Source organism: Microtus pennsylvanicus, chromosome 1 (assembly GCF_037038515.1).
Source record: "Microtus pennsylvanicus isolate mMicPen1 chromosome 1, mMicPen1.hap1, whole genome shotgun sequence".
NCBI lineage: Eukaryota > Metazoa > Chordata > Mammalia > Rodentia > Cricetidae > Microtus > Microtus pennsylvanicus.
The window spans coordinates 80,942,632-80,956,704 of record NC_134579.1 but is presented as its reverse complement, the minus strand read 5'-3'; the positions used below and the strand labels follow the sequence as shown (position 1 = coordinate 80,956,704).

At 39.6% G+C, this 14,073-nt stretch overlaps 1 protein-coding gene across 12 annotated transcripts in view; it reads left to right on the top strand.

The window, feature by feature from the left end:
* Positions 1–4,758: 4,758 nt before the first annotated feature.
* Positions 4,759–14,073, top strand: part of Dnm1l (dynamin 1 like) — a 50,174-nt gene continuing 40,859 nt past the window's right edge. For 8 of the 12 annotated variants that reach the window (XM_075970795.1, XM_075970792.1, XM_075970783.1 and 5 more), the window contains exon 1: positions 4,782–5,042. In XM_075970795.1, coding sequence (XP_075826910.1) covers positions 4,941–5,042 — 102 coding nt within the window. In that variant the 5' untranslated portion in view covers positions 4,782–4,940. Of the gene's footprint in view, positions 5,043–14,073 lie in introns of all 12 variants that reach the window. The other 4 variants (XM_075970790.1, XM_075970784.1, XM_075970776.1 and 1 more) reach the window with 3 other exon arrangements.

Below are 14,073 nucleotides of genomic sequence, written 5' to 3'. Positions count from 1 at the left end.
ATTTCTATTACAAAAAGAAGTTTCCTTGATGAGAGGTGAGGACTACACTTATCTGCGGTCATAAGGACAGAATTTAGAGTAGAGTTAAGAATTATGTTGGTTTATTAAAGCAGTGGTTGTAGGTTCTCCATCCAGATCCATGACTTCAGTAGCCCTGGGTGGTTAGTTAGGTTTCTAGCACCAGGCATGGTTTCTGTCTTGTTGTGTGAGTCTTAAGTCCAATAGAGAGCTATTGGTAACCACCAAGGTATGTGTGCCACTAGTGCATGCTTAGGTTTATTGTGCCATGCTGGTCATTGTTGTGGTTCATAGACATAATAGCTGAGTAGAATTTATTGGTTGTTTCCCTCCTTTGTAAGCTTAATGGTGCCTTCTGGTACCTTGAATCATTCAGATCAGTTCCAAGTTAAAGGCAGTTGGGCCTTGCATCTGAAGTTCATGGTACTTCAGTAATAGGGACTTACCTCACACCAGTGGTTCTCAATCTTCCATATGCTGTGACCCTTTAATACATGTCGTGGTGATCCTCAACAACAAAATAATTTCACTGCTACTTCATAAGTGTAATTTTGCTACTGTTATTAATCATAATGTAAATATCTAATATGCAGGATATCTGATAGCCAATTCCTTTGGGGTTTGCAACCAACAGATTGAGAAATGTTGCCGTATACTTCTGGGTATAACCAAGGACAGCAGCAATGGTCTGTATGTTTGGGAGTCTCTTAGACAACCCACCAACAATTCAAAATACAGCTTCTTATGTACAGTGTTGAGGTTTTTGTAAGGTGGTCTTTGACTGTTGGAGGGAGCATCGTTAGCCTAGATGATAATTTTTTTTATTTTTTTAAAAATTTTTCGAGACAGGGTTTCTCTATAGCTTTGGAGCCTGTCCTGGAACTAGCTCTTGTAGACCAGGCTGTCTCAAACTCACAAAGATCTGCCTGACTCTGCCTCCTGAGTGCTGGAATTAAAGGCGTGTGCCACCATCACCCGGCTAGATGATAAAATTTTATTAAAACTATATATGTATATTTATATACAGACTTACATGTATTATAGGTTTTAATTTTAGATAGTTAATGACATGATTGCTTATGACTTTTTCTGACATCCTTATTGTTGTTTTACCCTTCTCTTCCCTTTTTCTGTATTTATTTCTATCCTGTTCACTCCCCATTTGCCCAATCAGATCACTTCTACCCTGCCATTTCCCCTTCTATTGCTGCGCTGTCCACTTGGCCTTATTAATGCGCCCTTTTTTCTTTCCTGGTTTCTGCAGTTACTGCAAGAAATCCAGTAACATATGAAGATTTGGAGCTAGGAGCCTCTGATAAAAAAAGCATATTCAGCTTTTGTCTTTCTGGGTCTGAGATACCTCACTCAAATGATCTTTTCTAGTTTCATCAATTTATCTAAAAATTAATTATTTCATTCTTTTTACAGATGAATAGTACTCCATAGTGCATGTACGACATTTTCATTATCCAGCCATTGGTTGAAGGCATTTAGGCTGTTTCCATTTACTAGTTATTGGATACAGCAGCAGTGAACATGGCTGAATAAGTACTTGAGAAGTAGACTATCAAGTCTTTTGGGTATATGCCAAGGAGCTGTACACTGGATCATATGGTAGATTTATTTTTAGCTTTTTGAGAATTCTCCACTCTGATGTTGATAGTGGCGGCACCAGTTCACAATCCCACCACAGTAAAGGGTTCTCCTTTCCCCACACCTCCTCCACGATTTACTGCCAATTGTTGTGTTAAGCCTTGCCATTCTAACTGGATAAGTTATTTTAATTAATAATTCCATAATTGCTAGAGCCAGTGAACCTTTTTTAAAAAGATATTTCTTAGTCATTTATTTTTTTTCTTTTGAGAAGTATCTGTTCATGTCCTAGTTCCATTTTTCAAATGAGTTGGGTTTTTATTCTCTGTTTTTGAGCTCTTACTATATTCTGGATATTCATCTGTCAGTTGTATAGCTGGCAAAGTTGTCTCCATGCTGTGGGCTTCCTCGTCACCTGGTTATTTCTTTAACTATGCAGAAGGTTTTTAGTTGAATGAAATCCCACTCGTCAGTTGTTGGCCTTAATTCTTGGGCAAATGGAGCCCTACTCAGGGAGATTTTCCTACATCATTATCATATAGGGTACTGCCTATATCCCCTTAAGCACGTTCAGTGCTTCAGGATTTTTTTTAATTTAATATAATTTCTTTATTGATTTTTTTTGGGAATTTCACATCATGCACCTTAATTCTACCCACTTCCAAGTCCCTCCTTATCCTCTCCTCCTCCTGCAGCATCCCCCAAAAATAAAATAAAAAAACAAGCAAACAAACAAAAACATCTTCTCTCCTTTCCTGTCTCTCCAGCACCCCTCCATTCATCCCAGTGGTACTGGGCGCCGTGGTGTGTCATGTAGTATGTCCTTTGGTCCAATCGGTTTCACTTGTAAATGTTCTTTGCCATGAGTCATTGGTTTGGTTCAAGGTCTCTGGTTTCTGGCATGTAACTAAAAAATGAAACATAAACGACAATTTTAGCCATCAGGGAAATATGAAGTAAAATTTTTTGCTGTTCATCTTACTCCCATCAATATGTCCAAGATAAGGAATGGGGCTAGATGTTGCTTAGCTTTAAGAACACTTGTTGCTATTGCGGAAGATCCATGTTTGGTTCCCAGCACCCACATGATGCTTCACAACTGTATATGACTTCCATTCTATGGGACCCAAAACCCTTTTATGACCTCTGAGGTATCATTCATGAGTATGGTGCACATACATAATTCAAGTAAAACATACACATAAAATAAAAAAGTATTTTCTAAAAAGACTCTGACCTAATGTTTAAAAATGGACCTCATTTACAAATATCCAGGGCTATAAACATAGACAGGCAGAAAAATGGAAGGGAAAGAAAGGAGAGAATGCTGACAAGAATTTGGGAAAGGGGACTGCTGGTGGCAGTATGCACTGGTGTAGCTGCCCTGGACCTTGCTCTGTAGATCAGGTTAGCTTTGAACTAATGGAAATGTGGGGGTTCCTCAAACAGCTAGAAACAAGTATGATACAGTTGTACCAATCTTGGACATGTACCCAAATGACTCTAACTACAGAGACACTTGTTAATCCACAATCATTGTTGCTTTATAGACAGAAAATGGAAACATCTTAAATGTCCATCAATTGATGAATGGAAAATGAAACATTTACACGGTGGAATATTATTGAGTGGGGGATAGGAGGGTAGGACAGAGGAGGGATTTGGGGACATAAAGGATAGTTTAAAAAAGCCATATGGAAACCCAGTACTGTATAATAATAATTCTTCTTCTTCTTCTTCTTCTTCTTCTTCTTCTTCTTCTTCTTCTTCTTCTTCTTCTTCTTCTTCTTCTTCTTCTTCTTCTTTTTCGGTTTTTTTTGAGACAGGGTTTCTCTGTAGCTTTGGTGCCTGTCCCGGAACTAGCTCTTGTAGACCAGGCTGGCCTCGAACTCCCAGAGATCTGCCTGCCTCTGCCTCCCGAGTGCTGGGATTAAAGGCTTGTGCCACCACCGCCTGGCTGTATAATTCTTCTAAGAGATATACAAATTCATATATATATACATATATATGTATAATATGGATGGATGGATAGATAGATGATAGATAGATGATAGATAGATAGATAGATAGATAGATAGATATGCCAGGCAGTAATGGCATATGCCTTTAATCCCAGCACTAGGGAGGCAGAGGCAGGTGATCTTTGTGAGTTCAAAGCTAACCTGATCTACAGAGCAAGTTCCAGGGCAGCCAGGGCTATAAACAGAGAAACCCTGCCTCAAAAATAAAATAAGACATACACATATAAAAGTATAAATGTAGTTACCCTATAAGTGGTGGACAATACCCCGAGTAGACATGGTATGCTATCACATAAAATTCCAATACCAGGAATGGGTATTAGTATTAGACTGAGGATTAGTGGGCTAACACTTTTTGTTTTAAGTTGCATACCTATTTAAAAATATTTGTTATTTGCTTCTTAATCTCCATTATGATCTCTCCAGCCCTACTCTTAGCTCAAAGCAGCCTGCTTGCAGGAGCGGAACCCTTCCTCCCACACCACCTCTATTGTCTAGGGATTCTACCTCTTGGTGAGGACCAAGGCCTTTTATTCCTGTCTCTTCAGACTTATTCTTCACCCCATTACAGCCTACCTCCAGGAGCCCCTCCTCCCACCCCACCTTCATTTCCTGGGGTACCTTTGAGTACAGACCCATCTTAGCTCTTTCCCACCAACCCTCTCAGCCTTGTGTTGGCTGTCAACTCACAGAAACACGTTCTAGAGGGACCTCCAGTGGCCACACTAGGCTAGGACTAAGGTAAGTGATTTTACTCTCCTAGAATGTCCTTGATTGTTCCTCATAAAGTGTTCTCATAAGGAAATGACATTGGTTAATCAAGAGATTCTCATATTTTCTTTTTTTTAGAAACAGGATTTCACTATGTAGTGCAGACTTAGTGATCCGCTTGCCTAAGTATTCCAGGGCCGGATTACAGATGTGTGCCCCGACTCCCGGAGGCATATTCATACTTAACACTTTAACAACCATTATGCTTCCAGCTCTTCCCTAGTGGTTTGACTAGAGTAGACACAAATTCGTTGTCACAGCCTCCTTCTCCTTGCTCCGGAAGGTCGAAAGCTGAAAGCTTCTAGAATAGGCCTCCGCGTTCCACTTAGCCCGAACTACATCTCCCGGCAGACGTTGCGCCCCACCTCCGGCGTGACGCGTGGCCTGCCGGGAGCGGGCTGGGAGGCGGCGGTCCGGCCCAATGGGTGCGGGCTCCCGGGGAGAGGGCGGAGGAGAAGAGGAAGCAAGCGGGGCCGTGGGCCGCGTCCCCATTCATTGCAGTGGCCTGCTGGGTCGGGGTGCCTTGTTTTCCGAGCCATGGAGGCGCTAATCCCGGTCATCAATAAGCTGCAGGACGTCTTCAACACGGTGGGCGCCGACATCATCCAGCTGCCGCAGATCGTCGTGGTGGGAACGCAGGTGAGGTGAGGCCGCAATGGCGAGGCCTGGCCGGGCCGAGGGCCTGCGGGTGTCCGCGGATAGGAGGCCGCCCGGCCGCCCGGTGCTCCCCTCGGGTCTCTGGCGTTCAGCGGGCCGAGTGGCCCTGCAGCCTGCGGCCGGGCGCGGCTTGGCCCAAGGGCACTCGGGGGACGCGGGCGGGCGGGCGTGTGAGCGGCGGTCGCTTCCTTCCGGCGGCTGAGGACGCGGTCGGCTCAGGGCTCGCCGTGGGGCCGAGGGGTAGCAAGCTAGTCGGCGGCCCCGGAGCGTTACAGCGTCGCAAGATTAAAGACAATCCCTTGTGGAGTTGGAGTTCTGAGGTTAGGCAGGAGCACCAAGTTTGTCTTGTACCACTCCATGACTTTGGTGTTTATAGTTTTGTGGCTGTGACCCAAATTTGGCATAAGATTCTCTGGCCTTTTCACGTGGGGTACTATAGACGAGCCAGTATTTTGTTTTTTACGTGAAAAGAGTGTTGAAGAAATAAATATCTAGAGTAACGGAGATATGTGAGATATTCTCTGTCTCTTATCCCCCCTCCCCCCTTTTAACCGCTTGTTTTGGGCTGAAAAGGAATAACAGAACTTTGGGGTGGCGGAGTAGGGACAGGTCCTACTCTGTATTTCAAGGTGGCTAAGAATTCACCATGTAGCCTGAATTGGCTGAAACGTGCAGTCCAGCTGCCGCAGCTCCCTTGACGGACAAGCCACCACTCCCAGATTTCTCTATTTTTTTTATTTTTTTAATTTTATGTGTGTGAACGTTTCGCCTGGTGTTACAGACGGTTATGGAAGCTGCCTTGTGTGTTCTGGGAATTGAACCCGGGTCTTCTGGAAGAGCAGCCTTTGCTTTTAACCTCAGGCCATCTCTCCAACCTCTTAATAATACAGATTTTTAAGTGCTTCCGTTTGTTAATAATGTTCTCTTCTGAGGCGATGATTTCTCCATATTCCATGGGTTGCATTGTTAGGGAAAGTGCATAAATATTATGATAGGAAATAGATCAGAGGATATCCATACACATCAAACACTCCTGCAGCTTATTATTATTTATTTGGGCTTTAAATGGTTAAAGCAGTAGAGATAATTTTTTGACCATTTGCTTGGTCTCTTTACAGGGTTAGTATAGATTCTATTCTGTCAGTCATGTCTGCGTATTCCAGCTTTACCATTTGAGGATAGCAGTTCAGTCTTTGAGTATACCACAAACAATATTTTTGTTCTTACTGAGACCATTTAGTAGGTCTCTAAAGATTTTCAATGATACGGTATTGCTCATTGTAATGAGATACTTATTTTACATGCCGGCATCGGTTTCCCCTCCCTCTGTTTATTTCTAAGTTTGTTTTTGTCTTTGTTTTTTTTAATGTTACGCGTATGGTTTGTCTGCATGTGTGTTGTCATCTCCTGCTTGCTCTCTGGAAGCCGGAGGAGGCAGCTGATCCCCTGGAACTGGCTATGCAAATGGCTGTGAGCTGCCCTATGCATGCTGGGAACTGAACTTGGGTCTTCTGCAAGAGCAACAAGTGCTCTTAACCGCTTAGGCATCTCTAAAGCCCTGAGAGAGTGGGACTTTTTTTATTTTTTTTTTAAGTAGTTTTTGTAAATAAAATTAGAAAACATGACATAGTTAATTTTTTCATGCTAATTGAGAATTGTTATGTATCTTCAGAGCAGAAACTTCACGTGGACTCTAAAGAGATTTTCTAATTCACTTTCACTATGCATCAGTAAAAGAATCAGGGAAATGGTGAATCAGTTTAAATAATTTAATATCAAGATGGCTTTTTTTCAGTAGATGGGCCAGAGCCTTGGGAATTCATCCCAGTGGTGATACTTACATGCCGCTTCTGTGTTAATATTAGAAATTTTCAAAGGATCAATTTTTGACTTGACAGGTTTTTTTTTTTCACCCTCTGTCCAGTTCCTTAGTATCTAAATTTTTGTTCTTTTTTATTCAGGTACAAAAGAAGTAGAGTTTAGAAACTTTAGTTTCCCCCATGTTTAGCACTAAATCATCTTTCCCATTTTTATTCCAATGATATAGAACAATAAAGCACATAGTTCATATTCTTATTTAATGGAGTAAGTAGTACAGTGAGTGAGTTCCAGACTTGCACATCCATAGCAAGACTCTATTTTCTGTTTTTGTAAAGACAGGAAGAATCTCTGTCTTTTCAATTAAATTCCTGCTGGTTCCTTTCTGTTGAGTGATTCTTAAATAAGTGTATGAAAAATCATTTTGAAAACAAATTTCCTGGATCCTATTCCTAGATGTTTTGATTTTATAAATCTGAAGTGAGTAAGGTGACATGAAATTCTGATAAAATCTGGTTCATGTATTCTAAACTGAAAAGTTATTAGTGAATTTTTGAATTTTAAAACACATAGTATTGGAAAAAGAATAATTTGGGGTTTTCTGAGTTTATGAGCACAGTGCCATTCAATAATACTGATTTGGGTGACATTCATTTTCTTTTCTTTTCTTGTTTATTTTGAGAACGGATTTTACTATATATCTCAGGCTGGCCTAGAACTCACCATGTAGACCAGGCTAGCCTTCCACTCAGAGATCTGCCTGCCTCTGCCTCCTGAGTATTGGGATAGAAGGCCTGTGCCACCACAGGTAGGACCTGGGTAGCATTCTTGGCAGCCTTTGTCAACTTATAAGCACACCGGATCTTGACTGCTTATGTCGAGCACATAATTTTAACTCCCGACTCCCTTGGGTTAGGAGTTAAAGGAGTTGGGGAGAGGGAATTGTTTTTAGAGGTACCAGCCACTTATTCTTTATTACTTAGCTAATACTTTCTGATTTCTGAGATAGTCTGCATGGAAAGAAAAGCAAATGGGGAGAGAAAAGATTGATATTTTTTAGACTATGTTGTATTTTGCAGGCAGAGAAGAAGGTAAGATTTAAAACAAGTTCTATGTCTCAATGTGGGACATTTAATCACTATTTTTAAAGCTGAGAATCAGGAAGAGCAGCCCTGTAGGTGTATTATCCAGACCTCCACCGTTTCGTGCTGACATTCCAGTGCAGATGGCATCAGCCCGAGGCTGTGGCTTAGTGTAGCTTGTGGTGCATTTCCTTTGCCTTTCATTTCAGTCATTTCAGCACTCCTTCAATGATTGGGACACGTCTAAAAGGATTTTCTCAACCAGTTTGTAAATAACTTTAAAAAGTTTAACATTTAGCCAGGCATTGGTTAGATATACTGTTAATTCTAGCACTTGGGGAGAGGCAGGTGGATCTCTGAGTTCCAAGCCAGCCTGGTCTACAGAATGAGTTCTGGGTCAGCCAGGGCTGTTACACAGAGAAACCCTGTCTCAAAAAAAAGAAAAAAAGAAAAGAAAAAGTGAAGTTTGACCTTTAGAAAACTGAAATATTTACACACCATAAAGTCACAGTGAAGTGCACATTTGGTGACTTTAGAGTAGACACGGACAAAGTTAGTGCTACTTTTATTCCTAACTTTGCTGTGCTGGCTAGTTTCTTGACATAAGCTGAAGTCAATTCAGGAAGAGTGAGCCACAACGGAGAAAATACTGCTATCAGATTGGACCAGAAGTGAGTCTTTGGGGCATTTCTTGATTAAATAAGTCTGTGGGAAGTCCCAGCCCATTGTAGGTAGTACTGCTCCTGGGCAGGTGGTCCTGTGTTCTATAAAAAAGCAAGCTGAGTGAGCTGTGCTGAGCAAACCAGTATGCAGTTTCCTTCCATGGTTTCTGCTTCAGTTCCTGCCTTTAGGATCCTGCTCTGAGTTCCTGCTCTGACTTATCTTCATGAAATAAGCCCTTTACTCCTCAAGTTGCTGTTGGTCATTGTCTTTTATCACAACAGAATGAAGCAAACTAGAAACTTTTTATTGTCCCATAAAGAAACCTTTACCCATTAAGGATCCACTCTTTCTTCTTACCTTCCCCCTAAATCCTGATAAGCATTAATCTACCTTTTGTCTATAGGTTTGCCTGGTGTAGACATTTCATATAAATAGAGTTCTATGATATGGTCTTTTGTGTTTAGTTTCACTATCCCAGAATGCCTGTCGTGGTATGTATTAGTGAAAGTTGAGTATCTTTACTGCAAAACGGTCTCAAGTGCTCCAGTATCCAACAATTTTAGTGCCGACATGATGCCACAAGTATAAAATTCCATGCTTTGCCTTGTGACAAATAGATTGTGGTTAAAGTATAGACACAAGTTAAAAGAGTGGTTAAGAGTGCTGTTTTTGCACAACAGGTGTCTCACAGCTGCCTATAACTCCAGCTGTAGAGGACCCAGCACCTTCTTTCTGGCTTCAGTGGCTACCGCATACATGACATCACTCATAAACATATACAATATACATATAAATAAACATAGCTCTTTAAGAAAAGTACAGGTACATTAATGTATTGATAAACATGAAGCATACATAAACTGTGTCTAGATTTGTATCTCATCTCGTAAGATACCTCATATACACATGCAATATTCTACAATTCTAAGACTCCCAAATCTGAAATGCTTCCCTTTTGACTCAAGCATTTCAGATAAAAGAATTCAACATGTTTTTTTTTCCTCTCTTGATCTCTTCCCCTCTTTTGGTTGAATAATACTCTTGTATAGATTTGCTGTAGCTTATTTATCCACAGCATGCCTTTTAGTAGTATACATTTAGTAGTATTATTAGTGTAGATAGAATATCCTTGAAAGAAACTGGTTGTTACTATGTTTTTGCTAGTATAAACAATTTTGCTGTAAATATTTGTTTGCCAATCTTTGTGTGGACAATGCCTTCAGTTCCCTTGATTCTAGGAATAGATTTGTTAGTTCAAATAATAGCAATTATGTTTAAGTTGTTTTGCTTTATTTTGTTTTGTGTTTCTGAGACTAGGTCGTGCTGTTTAGTACAGGCTGACCTAGAACTCTATGGTTGTACATCTGCCTCTGACTCCTGCGTTTGGGATTACTGGGGTATTTCACCTTACTGTGCTCAAACTAATCATTGTAAAGACAGTTCAGTGGCAGTTAGCACATCATTTTTTTTTAAGATCTGTTTATTTATTACATATGCAATGTTAGAAGAGGTCATGAGGATCTCATAGACTGTTGTGAGCCAACTTGTCGTTTCTGGGACTTGAACTCAGGATCTTTGGAAGAGCAGCCAATGCTTTTAACCTCTGAGCTGTTTCTCCAGCCCAAGTTAGCACATTCGTAATGTATATATACCACATGTCTCCAAAACATTGTATTGTAAAAGAAAACTCTAGTCCTTAAGTAGTTGCTCCCCATTTCTCTTTATGTTGTTCTACTTTATTTTGTTTATGTTGTTCTACTTTATTCTCTAGATTTACTTATTCTGAATATTGTATGTTAGTAGAATACAGTGTATGATAATTTATGTCTGGCTTCTTTCACTTAGTATATTTTTTTTCATGTTGTAGTATGTACCAGTATTTCATTCCTTCTAAAGGTTAAATAATATTTCAGTATATGGATAAATGACCTTTTGCTTATTCATTCATCCCTTGATGGGCACTTGGATTGTTTCTGTTGCTCTAAATAGTGTTGCTCTGTGTACAGGTCAGTTCTCAGTTCTTCGTGAGTAGCTAGGTGGCTGCACCATTTAAAAATTGTCACTAGCTGGGCAGTGGCGGCACACAGCGTTAATTCCAGCACTTAGGAGGCAGAGGCAGGCAGATCTCTGTGAGTTTGAGGCCAGCCTGGTCTACAGAGCTAGTTCCAGGCCAGGCTCTAAAACTACAGCGAAACCCTGTCTTGAAAAACAAACAAATAAAATTAAATTAAAATTGTCACTAACAGTATAGGAGGACTCATCAATATTTCTATCCTCATCAGTATTTATCTGTCTTTACACCATCCTAATAATGTGTGCACACTGTGTCATTGTAGGTTGGCTTTGCCTTTCCTTAGTGCCTAATAATCCAAAGCATGTTAATGTGCTTGTTGTAGTTGTCCTTTTATTGTTGAATTGCTAGAGTTCTTTATAAGTTGGATACTAGGGCCTTACTAATATGCTTGTAAATACTTTCTTCTCCTCAGGAGATTGCCATTTCACACTGACTAATTAATGTTTTTCAATGCACAGAAGTTTTTGATCTTGATAAAATTGATCTTTTTCTTTGTTGGTTAGACTTCTAACATGTTGCTAAATTCCAAGACATAGAGGTTCATTATGTTTTCTTCTCATGTTTTTAGCTTGCCTATTTACCTTGCATAGGTTTTTAACCTATTTTCAGAAAATTTTTGTCTGTGATGGGGGGCCCACCTTTATCTTTTATATATGCCTATTTACTTGACTAAGCACCATTTGCTTAGGAGTTAGTCTTCTGTTCATTGCATAGTATCGGCATCTTTCAATATCAGTTAACCATAGATATATGGGTTTATTTCATATGTATACTCGTAGGTCCTTACCACACTGCTTTGTTTACTTTGCTCTTATTCTACATTGTTTGGTTATTTGGGGCCCATTAACAATCCATGTGAATTTTAGTATTAGCTTTCTTATTTCTGTAACTAAGATTATTTGGATTTTGACAAGATGAAATCTCTTTGAGTCAAATCTAATTCTGCAGCTCAGTCTGACTTTGAATTATCAATCCTGAATCAACTGCATGAGTGCTGGGATGATAGGTAGCACCACTCTGATTGGTAGTTTTTCTTTCAGCACCTTGAACCAGCCCATTGCTTAACTTCTGATGGGCAGTCTACTGTATCCATTATTAATCCTACTGAGGATTACTTGTACTGGTGCGTGAGTCATGTCTCTGATTAACTGTTGTTGTTGCTCTTGGTCTGCTTTTCTACAGTTGGATTCAACTCTGTCACAATGACTTGTTCTGTCTCTTATTTGTATGGAGTTAGACTGCTTGTTCGTAGACTCAGGGTTGTATTATGCTTTTCTGAAAAGTGGGGTGGGGCTCTGTTCTTAGGACCTTGAGGCTTGAACCCAGGGCTTTGTATGTGCCAAATGCACAGTTTAAATGTGAGTTATGCCTCTAGCTCTATGGAGTGGCAGTTTTTGTAGATATAAATTTGGTCTTATCAAATATCTGAGTCTTTTATGATCCAGAACCGTATAGTCAATAAAAATTCTTTACTGATGGCTGTAGTATAACATTTTAGAAAGCCTGGACTATGGGAGTTGACATGTTAATATTTTGAGCTATGTGTGCATTAGTTATTCAGTGTAAAAAGAGTACGTTAATGTTATAGGTTTTGTTTTGTCCTTAGGTAGAGCATTGTAGCTGTAAGGAAAAAAAGCATGTTAATTTAACTGATAAATTGAATATTTCTAAGAATTCTATGAGAAATATTTAAGCAAATAGATATTAAGGGAACTATTTCTATAAATTTATTCTAAATAAAATGAAAAAGAAATGGGTTGTTATCCAGTTACATTAATAGCAGGGGTTTAAGAGTCTATTGTATGTAATGAAAAATATAAACTTATGGATTAAAAAGTTGAATGAGTGGGCATGGTGGCACACATCTTTGATCCCAGCACTTGGGAGGCAGCGGCAGTAGGATCTCTTGAGTTCAGGGCGAGCCAGGAGTACATAGTGAGACCCTGTCTCAATTAAAAAGTGATGGACTCAGCCTTGGTTGATGTGTCATGGATGAACTAATGTTAGTTATTAGTGAAAAGGGCTGAAACTGGCACAGACATTTTCCGTGAAAGAGCTTATCTCAGATTGAGTTGAAAGCACAGTAAGTGCCATTACCATATAATTCTTAAGGAGCTACAGAATGACCATAACATCTGGTCATTTTGGAGGTGGAGATGAAAGAGTTGCAGTAAAGACCTATTGTCAGAGCATGTCAGCTGTAACATTGTCCTTTAGAGCTTTTGTATCATAGCTATCCGACAGACTTTCTGGAGGTGTAGTTATAAGTCCACCAGCAGAAAACAACCTCTTAATGTGGCCAGTTGTTGAAGAAGCTAATTTTACATACATTTTCAAATCTAGACAAGAAAAGAAGGACCAGAAACTCATTCATAGACATGTGTTGTTTGGTCTGTATGTTGACACATCCATTAACAGGAAATGTGTTTCAAACTTGGTAGATAGTTTACTGGACTCTTTAAAAAGAAACAAACAAACAAAAAACCCTATGAATGTAAAATAATGCCTGCCTTAATGGGCCTAGAGTGCTTAGCTACTGTTCCCTTTGCTACTAGTTGTCTTCAATGTGCTTTCAAAACCATATATGTGGTTTTTTTATAGTGTAATCAGGGCAGTGAATATTTTATGTCTGCATCTGTATAAAAAAGCAGAAAAGACGAACACTTTGGTTTATCATTCAGTCGTGTATTTTGTTACCTAAGTATACTCATAATTTTTATTTTCTTTTGGGGGAATTGGGAGTGATAGTCTCACTTTGGAATCCATGCTAGATTAGAATTTGAAGTACCTTTGCTTTGGCCGCCTAAGTACTGAGATTGCAGGTGTGTACCCTTGTTTGACTGCTGTTTTAAATAATTCACTTGACAAAATGAAACCTAATAGCAGTCTTATAAAGGTACTCAACTTAAATGATGTTAGTCACATGAAATGGTAATTATTATGTGTTATGTTCAGTAAATATTATTAGTTAAACTACTGATTAAAATGGCTAGACATTTTGAGGGAAATGGAGACGTTTTGTGGGAATTTATAAAACCTAGAAATTTGTGCATTCTAGGTGAGTACCTCTGAGATACACTTTCTCTTTTTTTGTTTTGTTTTGAGATAGGGTTCTCTGTGTAACCCTGACTGTTGGCTGTCCTGGAACTCACTTTGCATTTTACGGTTTTCTGTAATGGTCTTGGTATGTTGCAAAGAAAAATTTCTTTGATGAGGGATGAGATTTACACTTATCTCTGGGCACAAGGATAAATACTTTAGAGTGAAGTTAGGAATTACCTAGTTGAGTAAAGTGATGGTAATAGGTTCCCCTATAAGATCCATGATCTCGGTAGCCCCAAGTAATTGGGTAGGTCTTCAATACCGGACATGATTT